This window comes from Nannobrachium achirus (genome assembly GCF_963921795.1).
Source record: "Nannobrachium achirus genome assembly, chromosome: 3".
Classification (NCBI taxonomy): Eukaryota; Metazoa; Chordata; class Actinopteri; order Myctophiformes; family Myctophidae; genus Nannobrachium; species Nannobrachium achirus.
In genome coordinates, this window is record NC_137812.1 from 19669367 (window position 1) to 19695801 (window position 26435).

The window sequence follows — 26435 nt, forward strand, 5'->3', positions numbered from 1 at the left end:
ATGCAGCTGGTGATTCGTCGGTACCGCGACTCCTCGGACAAGGATGCCGTTCTGACCCTCTTCAGTGACGGAACTCTGGAGCACATCAACCCATGTTTTTACAATGCCATAACCAGCCCTCTCTACATCTGCATCACTCTCAGCATCTGTGCTGTTGGCTACCTCCTGGGCTCTGCGTTGTGGGCCTTGGCGTTGGCAGGAGGCTGGATGGGGTTTGTCTACTACTGCTGCTATGAGTATTATGCCGACTTCGCCAGGGGGAGTCTCCGTACAGACATGCTGGACATACCTGCCAACTATCTTACTCGGCCTGATGGCTGCTTCTGGGTGTTAGAGGCTGAGGTCAATGGGAGATCACAGCTTGTTGGTACAGTGGCTGTAGTGGCCAAAAAGCGTGGGACAGCGGTGTACGGTGAGTTATTCAGGATGAACATCTCGCCATCCTGCCGACGATCTGGCCTGGGCTCTCGAATGACCCAGACAGTGATTGACTTCTGCAAAGAGCGTGGCTTCACCAGTGTGGTTCTGACGACCAGCTCCACACACACTGCGGCTGTGGCTCTGTACAAGAAGATGGGGTTCAACCATGTCCTCTCATACACCTCTGTACGGATTCCTGAGTGGATGGTAAAGGTGACTGGGGTCACCGGCATCATAATGGAAAAGTGCATACAGGACTAAAACAATTAACAAATCAAAATAAGATTTGCATGCTATAGCAAATTTCGCAAGTGATCATGAAATAATAATAATATTCCTCTATCAAAAGTAATTTCAAAATGGACCACTCATCTTCGAATATTTAATAAACACAGAGATCGTGTCTAACCTAAAAATGCACAATTTATGCACCTCTGTTGTACACTACTTCTGGTGGGGCAAGACTATGTCACCGAACCATCATTAAATCACCCAAAATATGTTATTTTAAAATATGGCATGCTTGTTCTGCAACTGCAACCCAGGGTTCAGCTGGAATGTATTTTATTAAATGTTTCAAATGGAATATATTTGTATTTTTCACATGCAATGTTTTGGCCACGGTCCCTAAGTCACAATCAGCCACCGTAGCCCACTCACTTCTCACCACACCCAGTATAAAGCCAAGTGGCGTTTCCATAAAGCCTCTTAATTCGCATTAAGGGTTATTCACTTAATTTTTTTTATGGAAACACTTCAAAATTCAAATAAACTTTCATTATCCGCAAAAACATTTATCCGCTTGGAGGAGGTGGATTTTGAGGCTTTATCGAATAAACTAAATGTGCATTTGTGAATGGAAACGGGTCAGACAATAAATGTGAGTAGATTATGACGTTCTGGGTCCATATCGTCCTCCAACTTAACACTTAGCCTTGCCGCTTAACGTCCATTGTATAGCGTTAGCCCACAAAACAAACCGGTTGTTTGTTACACACGGAGTGACACGGACTGTGTGTAAAATCCTCCCGTTTTCACCTCCCGGAGTCAAGCCATCCGTGGCTAACCCTTACTCATCACACGGTGTTGCGTGCCTAAAGTGGCCGATCTACAAGCTCACAGCAGCTCGCATCCACGTCTCTTTTTTTTAAATTCATTGGGCCTTTTTTGTATCCAGGCCAGGTTTTTTGCCTGTGAACTGAATCTAAATGATGTTGAGCCAGAAGAAGGACTTACACCATCCTGTTTGAGTCCTGCCAGGGCCCTGCCAGGGCGGTATGAAATCTGCAGCAGGCCAGCAGCAGAAACGAAATCCAATAATCCAATCCACTTTTACACACATTTTACACCAACTTCCCCCCAGTTCTCACAGAGTTCTCAAATTCTTTCCAAACCCGACCATATACCCGAACCCGACCCGACATTTAGGTAGGGTAGGGCCTAAAATGTATGCCAACTAGTCGGGCCGGGTAGGGCCTCGGGCCGGCCCAGTTAGGGCCCAGTTAGGGCCGGGCCTTCATTCTCAGGCCCATTGAGAACTCTTAAGTTCTCATATCCCTATTCAATGCCCTTGACTTTGCCCCCTGACTCTTTGAACATTGAGCTCTGACTCTGACAACCAAGGACTCTTACCGGTTCAATTTGTATCAAACGTAGGCTATACTGAATATAAATTGAGTGCATTTATGTTCTATAATAAAAGAAAGAAAACAAAAATCAATAAATTCTCTTGCAATGCAGTTCGGTCTCTTGAGTTTTATTTAATGTTGTCATCAATTTAATTCCTCCATCTACACCTACTTCTGCAATAACTGTCATTAGCAAATACTTTTCATTTACAAAGCATATGCTACAAAACACCACCTGTATGTTAAGTTTGGGGTTTCAACCTGAATATAGGACTCATTGCAAACAGACCACTAGGGGGTGAGCCCAACTCGTTTGCAATGTTTTTTGAAAACCTTGCCCAACACCATGCCAAAAATCACCAAGTGCCTTGATGATTCTTGGTGAATTCCCTCCCAATTATGAAGGATTATTTATGTATACATTTTTTTAGATGTAAAAAGTCGAAAGATGGACGCCTGAGGAGGTATGAGGAGTAAAAGTACAAAAAGCATTGGCATCAAAATATACCGTACTTACAGTATAAAGATGTAAAATTAGCCTAGGCCTATCACATATTCAAAATGATAATAAATAAAGCAGATCTACATGGTTACATCATGTTACATGGTGTTTAACTGGTGACTTAAGACTTATTTGCAAACTTTGAACAGGTATAGCTAATGCTCTGTTTGAGATACAGCCATGAAACCTGTATACTGTACACTTATGTTCCTCATGCGGAACAACTTTCCTCTTTCTATTGCGTTATTATAAAAGCCTGGTCACTTTCCAGAGAATTGAAAGAAGTGTAGAGTAAAGCCGGCTGTGGGATAATCAAGATGCCTACTTTACATTTCCTTGTTGGCTTTGTTCGGAGAGCAGAGTTAATAAAATGGGGTACATCGCTGACTGTTCGCACACTATAGTCAGGAGAGTGTGATTGTCAAGGCTGCATCTTTCAACCATTTGTAGCTCAGAGAGTGTACAAATGCAAAAGCAAATGTGTAAGAGGAAAAGGAAATTAGATAATTTAATTTAGACACATGTCATGTGTTAGAGTAATTTAGTCCGAACAATTTCAATGACTATAGTACTATAGGCAACTTATTATTTTAGGTTCAATACATTATTTTTTCAACAGTTTCAGATTAATTTACATTTTCATTTGGAAAATGACTACAACATATAGCTGCTAAAAAAATAATCAATGCTGTCTGATTATACTGTACATTCAATTAAAGAGTTTAAATCACACTTTTGCATCTCTTCATGTTACTAAAAGACAAGCTGTCTCCACCTTCAATATTGAAATCTATTGTAGGTCTGAGAGACATAGGAATTATAAAGACAGACTATGAAGTTTCATCAACAAGGACCAAGCTCACTGACACCTCAGGTGTCTTCTTAGTTTATATAGATTACACTGCAGTCTGGAATTCCTTCAATAGGGGGAGCCAGATATCTATGTCTGTCATTTACAATAAGTGGGACCATATCTTGACCACAGACATGATCTTGACCATGTAAAGATATGGGAAAGGTAACACTTTGACCCCAGGAAGAATTATAGTCACTGCCTCAGGAATCTGAAATGTTCAATTAGCAACACCATCAACAGAGGAATAACACACAGGGCCCTATTTAGATCATCTATGTCATGATGCAGGACGTAGGGGTGTGTCCAGCTGCTAATGTAGGCCTACTGTAGGAATCCAGTCAACAAAGTAGGGTATAAGTGTATTGAAATTATTAGTTATAATAAACTATGTCAAACTTAAATGCAATTATGTTGCAATAAAAAATGTGTAGGTGTTGATAGGTGAGCAAGTTAGACACGTACAGCATTGCTCTAGCAACACGTGAATAAATTATAGGGTTGGGTATCCTCCTAATAATTGGCTTTCCATTCTAAATCTCTCTCATTGTCTCTTTCCCTGCAAGATGTTTTTAAGCCTTTTAAAATAACATGAGAAATATCCCCTAGGCTACAGCGGGTTACTAGCAAAACGATAGGCAGTATCAAATGACCTCAAAGCATTTAACAACAACTTAGCCTAAGTTGCTATTAACCACCCCGCCTGCCCGTCCCACACAAACAATACTTCTGTCCCTCGAATAACCAGTTTGGATCTGGTCACCCTACTAAGTGGGGAGAGTCAGAGATCCTGCCGTTTACAAGAAGAGGGCCATTTCATCTAAATGCAGAGGGGGGGATCTCTTTTCTTTTTTCACCTATGGGTGTCAATAAAGACTGCATCCTCCCTGGCCATTTTTAAAACAAGGTTAAATACATTTTGTTCTCCCTGTGTAACACTGCTGTTTCGTTTATTGTATTTTGTATGTTGTACAGCACTTTGGTTGACCTGGTGGTTTTGTGCTTGAGAATAAATTGACCTAACTATAGTGGTAGGCCTACTGCAGAAACACATGCTTTACAGCAGATCAGGCCATTTCCCAGAAACAACCTCAGACTCAACCAAAAGTGAAAGTGTCTTGTTATACAAGCCCACTTACAGTAGGTCAAAGTAGAGGCATGAACCTCCTGGACAAACATTACTCCTCAACTACAAGTAAAGCATTACTTATCAACACATCGACATGCTCTCAGGCAGCTAATCACCTCTCTCTGGAGAAGAGCAGTGGTCGAAAAAGTACTCACATTTTGAGGAGCTGAGGAAACAATAACTAGTGATTGCACATGATCAGGGGTGTCGCACCAAATTCTGGGCCCCCCATTAATGTTTTTCATAGAGGGGGTTTAACCCATTTTGTACAGAAGATCAGCAAAGATTTACACAAGTTTAGTCTTGTGTTTGTCAAGTTATTTGTTTTAGTTTTAGTTTAGTTATATATTAGACAAGAATGATCAAGACATTTTGCATAAATATCGAGAAATGTTGTCCACATCCTTTAGCCCCAATGCATTTGAGTAATACATCAACTGTAAATTTTAACATAATTTAATTTTTTTAGGGCTCAGAAAAATCAATGCAGCCCCTGATGTCTTTCTGATCTCCTGCTTTGAGCTTGGTCTCTACGACTTCAACCGGCTTCATGACACCATAGACAAGGAACTCCCTGAGCAGAAGAGGTATGTGTTGCTTCTCGCCCTGCCCAACATCACCAGGGAGACCATCCAGAAGAAGAAGAAAGCCCTGCAGGCCGACATCTGGAAGGCGGCATTGGTGTCTGGTCTTTATGCTGCAGTGCCAGTCCCAGGCCTCTCATTCTGTGTGGACCGGGGCATTCTGCTGTTGGAGATCAGGAAGTATTATAAGGCTTTCAACATCGATGAGCAGAGCCTGCAGGAACTTGCGGAGAGATCAAATGTGTCAATGGAGGAGCTGAAGGCTGAAATGAAATCTGCACCACAGTACATTAGGTTTGATGAAGCAGGGGTTATACAACTTCTTAATTACTGTGCACTTGAATTTGCGGAAGGTTCTGTTGAGTACATATTCAGCCTGATCCCTTTTGTGGGTTCCCTCGTAGCAGGGGGAATGTCCTTCGTCACCATACGCTATATGTTGACGAAATGTCTGGATGAGCTGGCAACTGATGCCCACAATGTGCTGATGAAGGCAGTGTCCACTGCAGTGTGACAGTGCTGGTATAGATGGAATTACAATCTGAATAATTAACACTTTAGCGTTAGGAAATGCTATATGATGAAATTAATTGTTTGTTTATTCGGTTAGTAGGAGCTTTAATGACCTTACAATACATATTATTAATAAATATATATAAATGCTTACGTGCTTGTTTATTTTGGTGTAATTTCAAAACCACAGTGCACCAACTCAGACTGTGGATGGCTGCTCAGTGTGGGCAGTCTGGGCACTCACTCACCTGGTGGCTTTCTTAGGCATTACATGCCTCACGATCATCAAGGCCTCACTGTCAGCACTCGTACCTTCTTTTCAAGTGATGCAAAAGGTCATATGACTTCATACATACCGGTATCCAGTCTTTATTCGGTTGAGAGTGAAAACAAACCAGCACTCGCCTTCTCTCCAACCCATCTAATCTAGCAATAACTATCATCTAGGGAATTGACCCTGTGCCACTGCATTATGTTTTGTATTCTATTTCCCATAGGCAAATGTTGGAACGATTATGACACAATGATGTGATGATTATAATGCATATTACTGCACTGTAATCAATAATATGTCTGTAAGCAGGACAATATGGTGGAAATATATTTTACCCGTATGTCACTTCTGTTTGTACCTAGGTGTTATTGTAATGACAAAACATAAAATATCTGTTTCTGTTGATAATCAATAAAATTATATCCAAAATGTAATGCAAATTCTCATTTCTCACAGTAAAAGGCATCTGCCCATGGACTAAAAGCCTTCAGTTGTTCAGTTCAGAAATAATGTTGTTAGTCTCAGCCAGGTCTCAGTGTGACATTGACAGGAAACCTTCAGTATAAGTGGCTGCTTCCTCTGGTTTACTGTTTGCATAAAGGAGATTAGTGTGTTTAGATGGCATGGTCATTTAACAACAGTTGAGGATGGTGTTTTCACTATTAGAAAAACAGCTCTGATAAGCGCCTATGATTACATTCAATTAAGATTTGCTTAAATATATATATTTTTATGGTTGGGAATTATTATGACTTGAATTAATATTGTGACAGGATAAATCTTTACAAACCCATGCTTAAACCCCATGCTTAACACTGTAGCTATTAAAAACTGCAATGAATAATTAGATATTTTTTAATGTCTGAGAAAAAAAGAAGAAAACAAATATATTTTCTTAACACCAATACGTTTTCACAAGGTTCTCTAAAGTCCCAGTGAGACGTTTATACAAACATTTCAATGGGCCTAATTCACATAAGCCATTAATTCATAGCATATGCATGGATTAAATAATCTGGTTTACCTCTGGTTGGGACTGGAGAATTTAGTATTGCCTATGCTAATTCAATCATTTTAGTAATGTGTATTACCCGCTAGCTTTGGATTAAAAGCGTCTGCTAAATGCCTAAACTGTAAACTGTAAACTAATAGTAAGGGAAAGTTATCCGAGTATATTAAACCAATCTGGGAACTATATCTAAATCAATATCTTTCTTCACAAATGTGTTCATAAAGGTGTCTACTATCACCTCTGAACTTTCTCAATCACAACTCCCTTCGGAAACTTTGTGGGAGCCAATCAAAGTTGGGGGTATCCCGAGGGCCTGGGATTAAAGGGGGAAAAATAAAAAATGGACAATATGAGCGTATGAGGTGTGTAATTAGAGTATTTTGTGGCTGCTGAATCCATTCCAACCATTAGTTATCAGTAAAAATGACGCCTTGGCCATAAAATAGGCCACAACAAACTACCTTTTTGTGTCCACGAGACACAAATCTCGTGGACACATTGGCAATAAAAAAAAATGGTTGGAGTAGGGTTTGAATTCATGAAAACTATTCAAGATCATGCGGGTAAGCGGCTAAGCGCATATCATGACACACATAACATGATACAATCTGACAAGGAACACTCAAAAGGGTTTAAAGCATAGGGACTAACAGGACACAGGTGAACTTGAATTACATGATTGGCTAAGCCTTAACCAATTAGGCCTATTTTATGGCCAAGGAGTCATTTAAGGCCCAGGTATCCCGATACCCTCGACTTTGATTGGTTCCCACAAAGTTCCCCAAGGGAGTTGTGATTGAGAAAGTTCAGAGGTGATAGTAGACACCTTTATGAACACATTTGTGAAGAAAGATATTGATTTAGATTTAGTTCCCAGATTGGTTTAATACTCGGCTAACTTTCCCTTACTATAATTCAATCTGCTGCTGCCATTAATCATTTGCATGAATGAAATAATCGTCATTACTTTATTTGCTACACTTCTTATTCATTCATTTCTGTACCGTGTAAATGAGTGTTGTTTACATTACAAATACTAAGAATGTTATTTAAGTAAGAGTTGACTTTTTAGTTTTGAGTAAAAAGAAAAAAACTTTCTTCCATACAATTCCTTGCAACTTTCTTTCTGTCATTCAGGACATGGATACAAAATCAGCTGAGTTTGCTTTTGTTGCATATACGGTAGTTGGAGGATGACAAAGTTTTTGCATGAAATGCCTGGACTTATAATGCATTATAATCTGTATAATCATATAAGGACATATATTATGCATAATGTGTTATAAACATAATTTAATTAATAATTAATAATAATAATAGTTGTAACTCATAAAGATTTCACCATAAATCACGGTTATAATGCTTTAGTGGGGTCACAATAAGTGGTCATCAGTTGATGTAGGTGGAAAAAATAGAATAGAATATTATGCACAGAAATGACCACTTATAGGGCTCTATTTTGATTGTCTTAAGTACCAGCTCTTATGCCTTAAGTTAAAGGCCTGTCCATACTGTCTCCAACCACCGAACATTTCGTCGGAAAGGTTCGGTTACAAAATGTCATCACTTGAATCTTCTGAAATGCATTACCCTGAATTAGAGTTCGGAAAGCTGCATGTCGGAAAGATGGAACTCTCCGGCGAAAGGTTTGGTGGTCGGAGACAGCATGGACAGGCCTTAAAGTTAAGACATAACTTAAGACAATCAAAATACAGCCACAGTGACTTATACTGTGTTTGAGTTTAGGTTAAATTCGTTTTTGTTTTGTTTTGACGAGATTCAAAAAGATGTGAAAATGTATTGACAAAACATTAGAAGGTAGATGTTATACCCGCCGGCTGTAGCACCCTTATATGCATGATATGCTAGTATGAAATGAATTGACAAAGATGAAAAACTAACCACATTTTCCCTTTTTGATTTCAGTTTGTTTTTGTTCATTGTGTAAGTTACATACACACGTTACTGTTTCAGTAAGTCATTGTTTTAAAGCCTTGTTGAATATGTTGCCCTACATCCAGTTTTCTTTATTTCATTCGTTTTAGTTAACTAACCCTTGCAAGGCAATACAAGGCAGTTTTAAAGACAGAAAAATCTAGTTCAATTCCAGTGTCAAAAAACATGTAAAAGGATAAGGTTGGGGAACTTAGAAAAAATCCAAGGCAGCTCTGTTACTATCAAAGTAGAAAAACAATTTATTGAGTCATGGCAGCAAGATTTAAAAAAACGACCGGTCGTTTTTTGGTCGTTTTTTTAATCTTGCTGCCATGACTCAATAAATTGTTTTTCTACTTTGATAGTAACAGAGCTGCCTTGGATTTTTTCTAAGTTCCCCAACCTTATCCTTTTACATGTTTTTTGACACTGGAATGGAACTAGATTTTTCTGTCTTTATACCTACATACCCTTTCCAAAGAGCACCTGTCTACACTACAGCTTTTTGCATTATCCACGGACCCACGTAGCGCTTCTTCTACTTTTATCTTTACAAGGCAGTTTTATTTGTACAGCACATTTCAACAGCAAGGCAATGTGCTTTATGCAAGTCCAAGTTTGGGAATCAGCAAAGGAGCTTCAAAGATACCGGTTTGATGATTTTGTCTGTCTGACTGGGATACAGTGCCACCAGAGACGCAGCATTTAAGGGTCACCAAGCACCTAATCAGCTGGCCAGTCATCAACAAGGACCAGCTCACTGAGACATCTCTGGTTGTCTCTGGTGTTTCAGTTACTTAACAGTTTGGATATTCCACCAGTGGGGGGAGTCAGAGATCTGCCGTTTACAAGAAGAGGGCCATTTCTTGTAAATGCAGTAAATGCTTTTTTTCTTTTTTGCCTGCCTATGGGTGTTTTTAAAAAGATTTCCCTTGGCCTCAACATGCCCCAATAGATTATGTGTTGCAAACACAAGCTTGTTGAAACACAAGCTTTACCTCAGATCAGAACATTTCCCAGAAATGACCTCAGTCTCAACCAAAAATACAAGCCCACTTACAGTAGGTCAAAGTAGAGGCATGAACCTCCTGCACAAACATTACTCCTCAACTACAAGTAAATGCATTGCTTATCAACACATCGAAAGGCTCTCAGGCAGTAGAAAAAATAGACCTACTCACAAGGGCGAGGTTGCATGTCGCCCTGAGGCGCGGCAGGCGCCTTACTAGTTAATATTATGATTTATATCCACAAAGTAACTGGTAACTAAAGTTTTCAGTGGAGTATAATATTTGGATCTGAGGTATATAGGCCTATATAGTGGAGTAGAAGTAAAAGGATTGGAAGTAAAGTGCAAATATCTCTAAATTGTGCTTAAGTACAGTACAATACTTAAAGGGTCCCTCCACCACTTTTCAACCTATGTTCATATAATTGGTCCTCACTCAAAAATAGCTTTTCTTTTTTTTCTTTTTTTCTTTTTTCTCAGAGGAGGGCTGTGGGCAGGTCAGAAACCCATCGTCTTGTGACATCATCGATTGCCAATCCAGCTTATAGAAATTGCAGGCTTTCTATTCCTGAAAAGTTGCAATTTTAAAGTGGAAGCCATTGTTCTCGCGATAATAAAAATTAAATACTTAAAAAAATATTGATTACATTTTTTTTTTGTTGGAAAATGATGATGTCACAAGACGATGGATTCTGAACTTCCCACAGCTCTCCTAGGAGACTTGGACTGAGTAGAAAAAAATTGTGATATTTTATCATGAACATTAGTGAGGACCTATTATATGAAGACAGGTTGAAAAGTGGTGAACTACTCCTTTAAGTAAACTAGCCCTTACCCGTTCAAAGATATTAGCTCCAAAATGATGTGCAGTGTGTGGGTTATGGGATGTGCACTGTGCACACAGTATATGAGGGATGGAAAGTAACTTTAACTGGTGCTTGCATGATGTCATCATCATCAGTTCTCTTGCTCGGCGTCGGGGGCGACGTCATGCGTAGAGCCAATCAGCTTCACCATTCTTCTCCATTTGGGTCGGTCCTGTGCTAGGGACTCGGCTTCATCCAGCGACAGGCCCATTTGGTGTAGGTCCCTGGTGACGGCATCAATCCATCGCGTGCGGGGAGCACCGCGGGGGCGTTTCCATCCAGCGTCTTTTGGTTGGAAGTGGAGGATAGCGTGAGTAGGGTGATCAGGAGGGAGTCTTTTGACGTGGCCGTACCATCGCATGCGGCGCTGCTTGCATGATGTAGGAGCATCAATGTAAGAAACCCGTTTCGTTTAATGGCTACAGAGATAGTGTTCCCCCCAATCCCCCCCCCCCCCAGCCCGCCCGCCCACCCGCCTGCACACACACCCGCCTGCCTGCACACACACACACACACACACACACACACACACACACACACACACACACACACACACACACACACACACACACTATTATATGAAGACAGGTTGAAAAGTGGTGAACTACTCCTTTAAGTAAACTAGCCCTTACCCGTTCAAAGATATTAGCTCCAAAATGATGTGCAGTGTGTGGGTTATGGGATGTGCACTGTGCACACAGTATATGAGGGATGGAAAGTAACTTTAACTGGTGCTTGCATGATGTAGGAGCATCAATGTAAGAAACCTGTTTCGTTTAATGGCTACAGAGATAGTGTTCCCCCCCCCCCCCCAGCCCGCCCGCCCACCCGCCTGCACACACACCCGCCTGCCTGCACACACACACACACACACACACACACACACACACACACACACACACACACACACACACACACACACACACACACACAGAGCTGGTTAAACATTTTGCCTCAAGCTAGATGCAGAATAGATGTGCCTCATGCTAGATGCAGAATAGATAGTAGATACAACATAAAAATGCTAATATACAGCATACGATTTGTGAAAGTGACAAACGGGCTTCACAGTTATGTCAGGTGTGTTCATATGCTAATGGTGATGCGATTTCAGATCAATTGCTCCAGCCACTGAGGAGAAACGCTGTTTCAGACAGACAGACACTCACTCAGACAGACATTCGCAAAATTATAGTATAGATGTACTTGGTTACTTTACGCCACTGGAAAAGAGTTTCCTGCTGCTTCAGATGCATCCGCTTTCCCAACACAGACCCTCAAGGCCTCAAGTCACCATGGCTGCAAAACAATCAGCTTGAATGATTGGTTGATTAGACCAGGAAGCCTTAAGTGGGGTTGTGTAACTTGTGTACTGAACAATAAACATTGTCAGACAGAGACACAGTAACAAGGGAGAAAGCTGCATGCTATCTTTCTGCCCGTGAACATTTCTGGCAAATGCCTGATCTGCTGCAAAGCACCAGTGGTGGAAAAAGTAATACATTTGTTTTACTTAGAATACAATTTACAATTTAGGCATTTAGCAGACATCCTTAATCCAGAGCGATATACAATAAGCAAGGTAATACATCAATAAGTAAGGTAATCCATCAATACATCAACATCGATACATCAATTGCATAGAAATATCAATCTAGAAAAGAAATAACTAGGTAGATTAGCACCTAATCAGTAAAACACTTTATATATAACCTACAAATGCTATCTAGTTTTCATGTATGGTCATTGAGGGTAGGCGAGTGCTACGCTAAGTGCTATGGGCTACTTAAGTAAAAGTATCAATACATACTGCATACAGTATGTAGCAAAGTGAAAGTACAGAATGCATTGTGACCTTGCAGATCGGCTAATTTGAAATGGCAGAAATGTATAGGGCTGAAGTGGGTATTGCAATAGTGTTTTGTAATAATAATCAATCCCTACAAAGTAAATAACTATTAAATAGTAAATAACTAAAGTTTTCAAATAATTGTAGTGGAGTAAAAGTACAGTATTTGGATCCAGGATATAGTAGAGTAAAAGTTAACTATTGGAAATTGGAAAATTGTTTGTACTTAAGTAAATGTACTGATAAGGACGGAGGAAGGGTGGGGAGGCTTCGTGCCTAACTTCCAGATGCAGAAATGGTGAAAATGTTAGAAATGTTGTCATTAATATTTTCACCCGGATAATTTAAAACAGAATGGCAAACATCATATAGTTTCTAGTACAAATATTTCTGGGTCAAAAAATAGTTATTTAATATTATATTAATACTTTTTTTTGACTCATTATGCCGGGTAGAGTGTCCTCTTTTTGGAGATTCAGAATATGGACATCCTTATACTACCTGTAGCAAATAATATAGAGCATCAGTTGTCCGTCTTCGGTTCGTTGGTGAAATGAATTTACATCAAAGCTAAAAAATACCCTTGCACACCAATGAAGGCATACGTCTCAGTTTTACCAAAAATATGCATGGTTTAAAGGAAAGTGATGTTTGCGGCATTAAAATGTCATAATCAGCATGTTTACTGAGGAAGTTTAGGCCAAACACAGTAGTGTGGCTTATCTCAGATATCTGTAACTCTGAAACTCATACCAGTATTATTGGAACTTGTCTACACTGACAATGAACATGTAACTTTACTTTACAATATTAGTAAGGGGATTTTATAAGATATTTGACCAATCTGCGAAGTAAATCGTTACCAAGAAATTTCTTCACCAATGTGTTTCTAAAGGTGTGTAGTTGAAATTCAACTCCCGGGGGAAACCTTTTAAAAATGCTGATTTGTATTTGTGTCCCATTAATTTACTATACAGGAAAAAAATACAAAAAATAAATCTGCTTTAAGTAACATGTGAGGGGTCTAACTATGGGTTTTTCATGATGCTGAATCCATTGCAAGCATTTGTTTTGCACGAAAAACATTCCTTGGGCTAAAATCGGACCCACAAAATGATGGTTTAGTGATGAATCATCACTTTTCACCTTTTTTGGGGGCCATTTGTAGCCCACGGAATGTTTTTCGTGCAAAACAAATGCTTGCAATGGATTCAGCATCATGAAAAACCCCTAGTTAGACCCCTCACATGTTACTTAAAGCAGATTTATTTTTTGTGTTTTTTTCCTGTATAGTAAAGTTAATGGGACACAAACACAAATCATTTTTCCCCCGGGAGTTGAATTTCAACCTTTTAGTACATATTATTACACACCTTTAGAAACACATTGGTGAAGACATTTCTTGGTAACGATTTACTTCGCAGATTTTCTTATGTTCCCCTTACTATATATCCTGCTTATGAAATGTATTCTGTTATTAAATCACAATTACATATTAAGAACAAAGAGTAAAAGCTCTGTTTGCACCTTATATTTATAGCATATCGTCGTTGTCGGGTGGAAACCTTTTGTATTTATCATCTATAAAATGTACTAAACTAGTGAAAACAGCAGATCTACAAGCACACAACGCCTGGCGATGCGAGGCGTTGTGTGCTTGTAGATCGGCTGTTTTCACTAGTTTTGTGCAACAGTCTTGTATGATGAAGCAGGGCCTTGCTTTACCAAAAGACGTACACATTTGAAACATGGAGATACAAGGTTTCTACCCGACACGGCCGACAGTGACAATATTTTAGTGATTATGTTGCAAGGAAAACGTTGAGATAATAGCCATTTTGGTTAGAACTGACTGAAAATAACTTTGTACTTCAAGTTTAAAATGATACTAAATATTTTTTCAAGTGTCCAAATAAATTCCAAATATTATCAAATTATCTCGCGGCACCCCTGGACTGCCGTCGCGGCACCCCAGGGTGCCCCGTCACCCCAGGGTGCCCCGTCACCCACTTTGAAAACACCTGCTGTACACTACGTAGGCATCAAATAAGGTCACGCTAACCTAATGTCGGATGATCAACGATTCTAATAGAGTTATGTTTACTTGGTGTAGCGTAGAAAGTAAACACGAGTAGCAGCAGCCACACACACCTGCAATTTATCAGTGATGGACCAGCAAAGCAAGAACAAAACACAGCTGGAACCATGTGCACTGTAGCTACTTCCCGTACTGTATTTTAGACCAAAAGTCAAATATATTCTACCCATAAACATAATATATCATTATAACTCAACACATCACACATCTATAAATTCTCATATCAATTTATTGAGAAAACGTTTTGATTGATTGATTGATTGATTGATTGATTGATTGATTGATTGATTGATAAAGCACAAGATTAGTAGGCTACAGTTAAGATATAAGGTCTATAGATGTAAACCCACTATGTGGTTTACATTGGGGTCCTTTGTACTCTATGCAAAACATATAACTGTCAGAAATCAAAAATAAAAATATGTACAGTAAAAAGGTGTGTGTGTGTGTGTGTAGGGGGGGGGGCTACCTGTAAGTGTTCTTTCGGAGCTGTTTCAAAGGAAAGTACGGATTTACACTCCTTTGTGGCATAGCAGGAGAAAAAGAATTACCCTTTGTTTGAGCCAAATCTGGGTTGAACTGGAGTGGAGTGGAGTGGAGCTTAATTATGATCATAATAGTTTCACTGGTCTGTAGCCTAGCCAGGGGCGTCACAAGGGGTAGGAAAGTGGGACTGAGTTACTAGGGCCCAAGGTGGAGGGGCCCTAGTAACTTTAGCTATTGAAAAATAGCAGATATACAAGCTCACAGCGCGGCACCGAGTGCCGCGCGGTGAGCTTGTAGATCTGCTATTTTTGAAAAGTCGTGAAAATGTGCGCAAATCTTTGAATATATGTATTTTTTAAGTGAACATTTGTAACTCAAATTTTGCTTCTGGGGGGTCCCTGGAACTAAATATTTTGAGATGGGGGTGCGTGGCCAAATTCATATCATTTTGGGGGTCCTTCACATGAAAAAGTTTGAGCATCACTGACATGGAAACATGGGTTTCTTGCACACTTTTTCACAATTTTTCAAAAATAGCAGATCTACAAGCTTGCAGCGTGGCACTCGGTGCCGTGCTGTGAGCTTGTAGATCTGCTATTTTTCAATAGTTAACATTCATGGGGGGCCCGCAGTGAAGCCTTGTACCCAGGGCCCAGAATTTGGTGTGACGCCCCTGAGCCTAGCTGCCCTAGAAGAGGAAGTGAAGTTCAACATTTACACATCAAATTTCAATCCAAAGATCTACAAGTGAGTTCAATTGGAGTGAGAAAAGTAACAATTGTGATAATTAAGTATAGCAATAATTTCTGTTGTGTAGCAATCATTTCTGGTGTAAGCGTAAAAAAGAAAATCAATTTTCCAAACATGAATGTCTACACACTTTATTTTCTTTTTTTATTTTACATTACAGTTTCTTTTTCGTGCACTTCTCATAAAATTGTGCCCAAGTTGCCCAACCCTTTTTTTTTTTTTTTTTTTGCGTAAATCTTAAAAAAATTCTCATACTAGTATGAGTATCCTAGTACGAACCCATATATCAAATTTTTTCAATAAGATATGTCTCACAGAAGTTTTGTTATTCATTGGATACTGCATTGTTCAGTTACTGTGTCCACTGCTGCTTTTACCAATGCCTCCCCTACTTTGTCTATCACTTTCGCAATGAACTCTCCCACTCTTGCCGCTATTTCCATTGCAACTTCGATTGCGATAAGGAAGAGGTTCGACTTCTCAGCTTGTGCTCTTGATTCTCTTTCGATTCTATTTGTTTCTTCTGACGGAACATTTCCCAGATATTCTAACTTTAGTTTTTCCATCTTCTCTTTAAGAATTTTCTGCATCTCTTCCTCTATTGCTCTCTCTGCTTTTTGGAACATCTCATTGGTGTAGTGGCTTCCTCCATTATTCAGCACCATGCCGTTGATTTTCTCCAGCAGCTCAGTGACCTGAGAGCGATCCTTGGATTTGTTGTTGAAGACATGATAGCGACCTTTACATTCTCTGACAAACTCTTTTAGTTTTGGAGTGTCTTCCAAAATCTCTTCAATCGTTTGATCCTCGTCTTCAAGATCATCACCACCAGTGAAGAGGATCATGGTGTATCCAGTCGACATTTCACCAAATAGTTTCCGAATCATTTGCACAGCTTTCTGCTCCTCTTCTGTGAATCTTCCAATTTTGATCACAATCAGGAACACGTGGGGACCAGGAGAAGCATAACAAATGCACTGTTTGATTTCTTGGATGGTTTGCTCATGGGTGAACTTGGTGTCAAACAAGCCGGGCGTGTCAACAACAGAGACCTTTCTACCATTCACTTCACCTCTGACCTTCTCACAGCTCTCTGTCACAGATTGACCTCCAAGCTTGAAATTAAAAGCTTTATGACCCAGGATGGTGTTTGCACTTCTGCTTTTTCCAGTTCCCGTCTTCCCAACCATCACAATTCGAAGGTCTTCATCATTTATTATGAGAGCTAGTGGATTAAAATGATATGGTTATGTGTAGCCTAATAAATATTTGCAAAACATTGACATTACATTCTGTTTGCCTGTTTGGATGTAATAAAAACATATAAAAGCATATTTCCTGACAAGATACATACCGACTTCTCCCTTCTCGCTTCTTGAATCTGCACTCATGACTGCACTCATGACTGGTTTTAGGTTGTTTCTTACTTCAGAGAGAGAGAGATAGAGAGAGAGAGAGAGAGAGAGAGGTCAATTGAGTAAATGCATTGTATCGATCTGTGGTCTCATCAGGATTTCAGTAAGAATTTACAGGTTATTATAGCATTGCGACAAAATTGTTATTATTATTAAATTATTATAGCATTGCGTGATAAATTAAACTTCAGAGGGTACATTTATTGGATTTCATTTGGTTGGCCAATTCACATCCCTTTCCTCATAGCTACATATGCATTGGTGCAACATTAGTCTGTATAAAACACATTTGTATTTCTCTTCACAAAAGCAATGTGTGTACCCACAGTAAAAAAATGTCTGACTTGTTTTTGGCTTCCTGTGATTGGCCGCTAGTTGCACTGTCGACCAGTCCATTGAACTATTCAGGTGTACTCCGAGGAATTTGTAGTTATCCACGAGCTCAACCACCTCTCCGTTAATGGTGCTTGGCACCGGGGGGACTCTCTTGGAAGTACGGTTATCCTGAGTTATAGGTCAAGTGAATGGGCTCTCCCCAAATCTGCTGTACTGTAATATGAAGGCATGTTGTATGCTCTCTCTGTGTTCTATATCAAAACTCCTTTACAGCGAGGCATACATGCACACACCACATACGTGTTTGACACACACTCGCGCACGTGTACACCAACACCCACACAGAGATCAACAAAGCACCTGACCTACCAGACCTTTCCTCTTATAAATCCATATTATTTTATGATATAATATATTTGAAGACCATTTGTTTTTGTTTAGGCAGTTAACACTCCATGGCAATTGCCAGGTGAGCATCTCCTCTCTGTGGTTTGCACTGCAGTAATATTAACTATAACTGTGTGAGCTGACTAAAAACAACAGTTGCACCCAAGCTACAAGTTTTTGATATTTGTTCTTTTCCTGTATGTATAGAAATGCACTCCAATATACTTTATTTATGTTTCATGCGGCCGGGGTACATGGTACACCGTTAGGGGATTTGGTTACTCATCCAATTCTGTGACCTGCCCTCATTGCAGTGATGGCAGGACTGGACAGGACAGGATATAATTTGACACATAACTAAAGGCGGTGCCTAAACTGGACAACATGTGGGGCAGGTAACAGAATGATACATACAACTAGCACAATAAAAGAAAACACACACACACACACACACACACACACACACACACACACACACACACACACACACACACACACACACACACACACACACACAACATGAAACTAACACAACAAAAGCAAGCGCTGTAAAGTCCCTGCCCTATGTTGTGGGTTCGAATCCACCGTGTTGCATTAGGCTTTGTCAGAACTATGCAAACATCATTTGGGGGAGGGAAGCCGGGTGGGGAGGGTGATAATTATCACTACATTTATTCCTATGGGCTGGGTTCACACCTGTCAGCAGGGAGTGTTGAGTCGGAGGAGTAGATAGAAAAACATAAAATATTTTTTAAATGTATATAAATATATGATATATGAATATTGTATATGAATAAGCAAACCTGCAAAGTCAGTGTAAGGCAAGGGTGTCCAAAGTGAGGCCAGGGGCCCACAGATTCATCCCCTGGTGCAATGCGACTCCATAAATAATGTTGTCCTTACTCACTCCACGTAATCTTGATTCATTGATCGTTCTAAATATACTTGAAAAATGGCAAAGCCCATTGACGAAATGATAAATTATGTTTAGGTTTTCATCTTGTAGCCACCATCTTCTTTGTTGCTGTTAAGCCAGCAAAGAAGATGCTTGTGTGTACTGTACGCATAGCTGGGACACATCCTTTAAAATGAATACAGATGGCGAAGGTTTAATATAGCAATCTCCAAAAGTAACGAAAGTTTAGCTGCACCGATATTCCAAAATGAGGAAACATTGGGACACTCCCAAACCATATGAAAGAAGGTACCAAGGAATCAGCTATTACTTAAAGTTGTTATATTATTGTTATGACACATTATGAATATGTATATGTCCTTATAACTATGATTATACAGATTATAATGCATTATAAGTATGTTTTCTGTACAAGTACTGTACTGTATTTACAGAGAGGTCTCAGTATCTTACCTGTTTCAATATTGAAGTCCTAATGCAGGCTAGGTCTGGAGACAAAAAGGAATTATAAACAGGCTATGAAGCTTCATCAACAAGGACCAGCTGCTCACTGATACATCTCTGATTGTCTGTCTCCATCCTTTTATAGCTTACATTTTGGGATCCCTTCAGTGGGAGGAGGCAGAGATCTGCCATTTCCTAAGAAACGAAACTTAAGAAGTCAGAGCATTTCTTATAAATGCTGTCAGTGGATAAGATCTGATGTACCGGTTGCACCGGTAGGCCAAATGTAGAACGTTTCAAAGATTACTTTGAAGCTTGGGGGAGGGGTTGGAAAAACAAACAAAAGAAGAAAACTGTTGCTTACAGTATAAAGTGAAAGTATGCAGCTGCCTGCCTTGGTACTATATGGTAACAAAATGTTAATGTTCAGTAAACACAAGCCCACTTGAGTCAAAGTTTGTTCAATTGGAAAAACAAACACTGTATGATTTTAAGACCAGTGTCGTTGTCTTGATGTTTTCTTGCAGTTGTGTGAATGTGTTGGTGGTGCGTCGCCTTTATTTTGTGTTTTGTGGAGTCCACATATGGTATCGCGACATCTCAAAAAGGCCCTGAAACAAGGCTCCAAACAAACTAATTAGGCTTCTGCTTAACCTTCCATCTCGGGCTCACCTTACCGCTAATCACTTTCTAAGCGTGGGGTGGCTCACGGTAGTTGGCAGAGTACAGCATCTTGCAAAGGGCCTGGTGTACAAGATACACTTGACTACACCTCTAGGATATTCACAATGGCAACACCAGAGGCAGCTCCACAGATCACGTCCAACCCAGATTTGGCAAAAAAAAAAAATGTGTGAACTTCTCTGCTAAAATGTTGAACGCCCTACCGAAGGCCTTAAAGGAGTGTAAATCCCTACCTTTAAAACGGCACTGAAAAGCCACTTAGAGGCGACTGCTACTAGAAACTGGTAAAAGAAAACAAAGCCTTTCCTTAACTCCCCCTGACCTTTCTATTGTAACCATTTATTTTGCATTGTGTTTTAAAACTTTTTCTTCTGCATAGAACTGTGTTTTATTTGTCTGTCGTTCTATGTTATATGTGTTAAAAAGGGACCCTAATTGAATCAAGCCCAAAATATTTTTTGAGGTATCCTTTTAGTTGACCTTGTACCAGTGAACTCTACTGTCATGAAACTGTATATATGCAAACTCTAATAAAGTCTTCAATCAATCAATCAATCAATCAATCAATCAATCAATCAATCAATCAATCAATCAATCAATCAATCAATGTTGATGTACTGTTGGTGAATCTTTGCCAGAATGTTTGCCTATTGTTGCTGAATCGCCTTATATGGATGCTCATGCTATAGGGTTCATGTGGTTAGAAATGTCTACCTCCTCCATCCTGTATGAGAGCAGGGCTACAAGCCAAGCACAAACATTTCCTGCTGCCTCAGATGCACCGGCTTGATGTGCTTGAAGTTAATAAAGTGTTAAACTATATGCATGGAAAATACTAAGCAACTGAATGGCAAGGAAATGTCATCAGAAACTATTTGTATTGCCTGGACCAAGGGTCTTTTATTTCCTCTATGAAAAGGGAGAGGGCTACACCAACCTTCGTAATTTCCATCTGGTGTACTGTCATTGGTCTCAGTTGACAACAGCAATATACTGTATACATGTTTGGCCTATAGGCAAGGAAAGGCAATGCAAATGTATTTGTATACTAGCACCTTTCAACAGAAAGGCAATTCAATGTGCTTTACATTTCTACATTGCATTGATATATATATATATATATATATATATATATATATATATATATATATATATATGTATACAATTACAGTGCAGAAGAGAAAGAATACAAAAAAAGAAGAATAACTCAATAAAAGGCAGCAGCAAACAGAAAGGTATTTTGTTATGATTTAAAATAAATAAGAATCTATTACTTCTATGACTTGTCTACAACTTACAATTTAGGCATTTAGCAGACACTTTTAATCCAAAGCGACTCACAGTAAGCAGGTAATACATCAGTACAATAAGCAAAGTAATATGTCTAGAAAAAATATCTGTGACCGACATTTTTTATCTGTATCTTACCATCCACTTGAATGGAAAAATATATTTTTCATCTGTTTATCTGGCCCAGTGGGAATGGGCCTTTACAGGGACAAGGACGGAATGGTTGGCAGCGCTCAAATGGGGACAAAGACAGACAGATACAGAGACATTTGCAAGTGTGATTCGTGTCACGGCAACCACACTCGCAATTTCCAATTGCAATAAAATTTAAACAGGACAAGGTACATTAAGACATTTAGGCTAAAAGGATAACACAAACAAATTCTACTACAAAGTTACTTTCTTTAAATCATCCTAATATGTGCACATGCACCCCATATTCTAAATATGCACATATGTTCGAACAGGTAAGGACTTTAAAAAGTTAATGGGGCCAACCTTTGACATCAGTCATCTTTGACGTCAGTTGTCGACTATGACATAGATCTGACACATTTATGGCATGTCTATGACTGATGATCCCACATTTTGGCACAGTTTCAGCCCAGCTCGAGCGCAATTGATTAGATATAAAGTTAAATACATTACTATAGAAAACTACTGTGCAGTTATACACAGTCAGAGTACTTCAACTACACTGGCCTCCAAGGCCAGCATATGACATCAGTACTAGAATGTTAAATTGATGAGGGATATCAGGGATATCCATACACATGGACATTCATAAAAGGGACAGACAGACAGACAGACAGACAGACAGACAGACAGACAGACAGACAGACAGACAGACAGTTAGACAGTTAAAGAATTAACATTTGTGATTTAATTGATACACCTAAATTCACACTGGCATTGGCCTCCCTTGACTCAAAAGACAGACATGTAAAAGTATGTACCATATGGCAGTGGCACTGCACGTGAAAGCGGACTGGGATCGTCCCGCCAAAGTAGGCCTACTGTGAAATGGAAGTGAAAATCCCCCGATGGAGGCCTGGGGCACTGTTGTAGATTAGAACACTGGAGATGGAGAACATAGGACCCTGGGAACGTAGTGACACCTCACAGAACAGATGGACAAAACGGCTGCCATTAAACAAACAAACAAACAAACAAACAAACAACACCACACAAACAACAGGCTCATTTTATATTACATTATTTTCGTCCTTACCCCTTATCCCTAAACTCTTTTGCAATTTTTTACTATTTTGAAAGATATATATTTTTTTAATATTTCAAATAGCTGACCTACAAGCTAACAACGTGTCGATGTACATTGGCTATTTGAAGTATTTTAAAATGTTTTTTCAAAATAGTAAAAACGGCAAAGAAGTTTAGGGGCTTAGGCACTTTAGGGTTTAGCATGGATGAAAATATGACCTTTGGTGTATAAAAAGGAAAAAAGGAGGGAACCAATTATAGAGCCTGGGGGACCCGAGTCGACCAAGTATATAGTGTTAAAGTCTTTAGGAAACAGGAAACAGGCTTATACCAGACATCATTCTCCCATCTTTGACATTGACTAGTGCAACATTGGGTCCTGTCACGCATCACAGCGTGACAGTTCCCACCCCGTAACAATGGTAGAACAGACACACGTGCCGCTTGAACGGGTCCACAATCATGTAGGCAAAGGTCTGCTCCTGGTCTCGTCTCGCCGGGTAACAGCGGCCGGACGCGTCGTGAGCGCAGACTTTGAGCACCGTGGAAGCGACGCCGATCTCCTTGGTCTCCGGGTCCTTCTTCACGCTCACGAGGTCTTTGTAGATGAGCTTTGCCGTGTCAATGTAGGGAGAGATGATGTCTTCGTACTGGCACAGCTCCCCTCCCAGACACAGGTGCTTGAAGAGGCGGAAGAGGAACTCTGCACGCTCCTCTCGCCCAATGACGTGGTAGTTTTCGCTGTCCTCGTCCTCAAGCATCTGCCTGAGCTCGTCGTAGTCGGGGTAGACCTCGTGGTAGCACTTGAGCACGTGTCCAGAGGACCTCACGATCTCGCTGGCGTAGAGCGGGTCGAACAGCTCCGTGGACACCTTGGTGCACGGCACCATCTCCACCTCCACGGACACCACGGGGCCGTCCAGAGGAACCCAGGCTCTGGCCTCTATCTTCCTCAGGCTGGCCACCACGTTGGGGTCTTTGAAAAAGTCCTGCGTGAAGTCTTTGCTGTTGTAAGGGTAGAACCTCTGGTCAAAGCTGTAGCACTGGGCCGATATCCTCCCCAACATGGACCATTTCAGGAATAATTGTAAAGTGTCTTTGTCTTGTAGGAAGGAGAAGGTCTTTTCTAGAGGAGTGAAGGAGAACTTCTGCTCAAATGTGCACGTCACTTCGGCCATTTGTAGTATTGTTACTTTGTTTCAAAAAGTGGCTAAATCTGAACAAAAATGTCTTAAGTACAGCTAAATTGAAATTAAATATAAAATGCCTACGGCCAGGTATCCACAAAGTCTTAAATTGACATGGTTTTGTCTCGGCTTCCCTTGTATTTCACCAACACAAAGTCTCACCATGGCAACGGATGCCAAAGACTGATGACATCACCAGCTGTAAACATTGCAGGTCATGTGACCTGCTGCAGTCCAATGGTCCAATCAGTAGGGGGGGCACCTCCCTCACAAAGCTCTGTTGTGTTGGGATCAAGTGACACATACAATAGAAACAAACTGTGTCACACACCAGTGGGCAGAAAGGCAGCAAGTGAACCAAATGATGGGGTAGCCTACACATAACAATGTGAGATAGGCCTACTGTAGATGCAGGCTTTCATAATTATGTCAGAATATACCACTCTTTTCAATGTTTTGGTTTCATGTCAACCCCATGCAGTCTGACAAATATGAACAAAATGAACTTGCTTTGTTGGGATTCAACTTACTTAATAAGTAACTGATTAAAGGACTACTTTAGCCTATATGACATTCCAGTCGTTTGTGTCCTATTTCACGCAAATATCCATTTTAGCTGTTTTAAGTGTCACTCGCTCATGCAAGTGAGTGTATTGAAATGTTGCAGTGGCATGATCCACAGACAGTGGTAAGTGTGGGCTCGCTTAAGCCATAGCCTACCCAATGTATATTTATTCTTTATTCCTCCACCTTTTTGGCATCCTAATACTTACACATTCTTTGAGCTAGAAATGTATATTAGTGCTTGGACTTGAGCTGATTCAATCTGAGGAGGGATGTGTACATTTTTTTAGGGTGGATCTTAATTTACCTTTTTTTGATTTTCTTGAGTCTTACCCCCCAATTATGTTCCAATGTACAAAAAACTGCTTTGGTTAAAATTTGGTTGAATTTCAAGCATATTTAGAGGTAGCTCAATCAAGTCAAAGATTGTACATTTTATTGGTCAAAATCGAATTGCACTGCAGGCACATTAAGTTATACATTACACATTATTCTTATACTAAGCACAGAAATTATATTTTTTAAGCTTGCAAATCTAAACACAAATCTGATTACATGTTTGTCATATGTCAAACCAGAATTAATGTATTGTAGGAAATAGCAAAGCAAAGACGTGCAAAATGACATGTCTTTATTGCACACTCTTCAATCATACTCACAACACACAACAAGCACACAGCCCCACATCCTTGTTTACCCCCAAAACCCCCGAAAGTCACTGCAGTATAGCAATTCAGTAGTTACTGATCAATTAAAGTTTATTTACGGCTATCGGGATACTTGTGCCGATTGTTCTGCACAATTTGCAGCAAGTATTGGAGTTGGGACTCATCTTTAGTAATGAGACCACAATATTCTTGTATTAGGGCAACCCCACGCTCTGCATGATCATTGACAACATTCATCGCCTTCACTACAGCCAGAGCTTCTTGGTAGTCCACCCTGGGCTCCCACTCAAAGCACCGTGGGAAAAATCTTCAATATTCTTCCTTGCAATTGTTCCAAGGTCAACGGTAATTCTCTTCATATGCCCTGTTCACCATAAGTGATTGGAAAACTTTTGAGAAGCAGCTTTAGACACCTCAGCATTTATTGATGAACCGATTACCTCGCTGCTCGAGGTATCCGGTTCAGAGCTCCAGCTACCCATCATGCCCGTTGGATGGCAAAGGTTATTTATTGTATGAAGATCTGGATGTGTCATGGCCAATTCAAACTGACCTTCAGGGAAGAAAAAGCATGCATGGATTTGTGCATTTTTGCAGTTTGCAATTATGTGAAGGCATGGATGATGGCACCTGTTGCTGTCAGCGCTCCACTAAATGACTTGGCAGCTGTTAAAATGGTTGCTGGAATATTCATCAATAAATGCTGAGGTGTCTAAAGCTGCTTCTCAAAAGTTTTCCAATCACTTATGGTATTTGGCTCCAGAGATCGTCGGACTTGCATTGTTTGACAGTCAAGTGAGCGCACAAACGAAGAGGCTGATGGTGAGAGCCATGAAAGATGGAAATGAAGATCATGAACAGTGGCATATGAAGAGAATTACTGTTGACCTTGGAACAATTGCAAGGAAGAACATTGAAGTGCTTTTCAAAATGATGGATCTCCCAAATGACTTCCTTGACGTTGATCCCGATGAGTGGGAGCCCAGGGTGGACTACCAAGAAGCTCTGGCTGTAGTGAAGGCGATGAATGTTGTCAATGATCATGCAGAGCGTGGGGTTGCCCTAATACAAGAATATTGTGGTCTCATTACTAAAGATGAGTCCCAACTCCAATACTTGCTGCAAATTGTGCAGGACTATCGGCACAAGTATCCCGATAGCCGTAAATAAACTTTAATTGATCAGTAACTACTGAATTGCTATACTGCAGTGACTTTCGGGGGTTTTGGGGGTAAACAAGGAAGTGGGGCTGTGTGCTTGTTGTGTGTTGTGAGTATGATTGAAGAGTGTGCAATAAAGACATGTCATTGTGCACGTTAAATGAAAAATTGCAAATTGTCATTCTTTGCTTTGCTATTTCCTACAATACATTAATTCTGGTTTGACATATGACAAACATGTAATCAGATTTGTGT

At 40.1% G+C, this 26435-nt stretch overlaps 3 protein-coding genes across 3 annotated transcripts; 1 reads left to right on the forward strand and 2 right to left on the reverse strand.

Moving 5' to 3' along the window:
* Nucleotides 1-681, forward strand: LOC308282067 (putative N-acetyltransferase camello; the record flags this gene model as incomplete). The annotated part of the gene is made up of 1 exon (XM_080722412.1): nt 1-681. The coding sequence occupies one exon, from the start codon at nt 1-3 to the stop codon at nt 679-681; it is 681 nt and encodes a 226-aa protein (XP_080578538.1).
* Nucleotides 682-10816: 10135 nt separating this feature from the next.
* On the reverse strand, nt 10817-17299 carry LOC308282068 (GTPase IMAP family member 9-like; the record flags this gene model as incomplete). Its single annotated transcript, XM_080722413.1, has 3 exons — nt 10817-10949; nt 16461-17133; nt 17263-17299. 3 exons carry the CDS (start codon nt 17297-17299, stop codon nt 10817-10819), a joined length of 843 nt encoding a protein of 280 aa, XP_080578539.1.
* A 5691-nt stretch (nt 17300-22990) lies between these two features.
* On the reverse strand, nt 22991-23779 carry LOC308282069 (cilia- and flagella-associated protein 300-like; the record flags this gene model as incomplete). The annotated part of the gene is made up of 1 exon (XM_080722414.1): nt 22991-23779. The coding sequence occupies one exon, from the start codon at nt 23777-23779 to the stop codon at nt 22991-22993; it is 789 nt and encodes a 262-aa protein (XP_080578540.1).
* Nucleotides 23780-26435: the final 2656 nt, after the last annotated feature.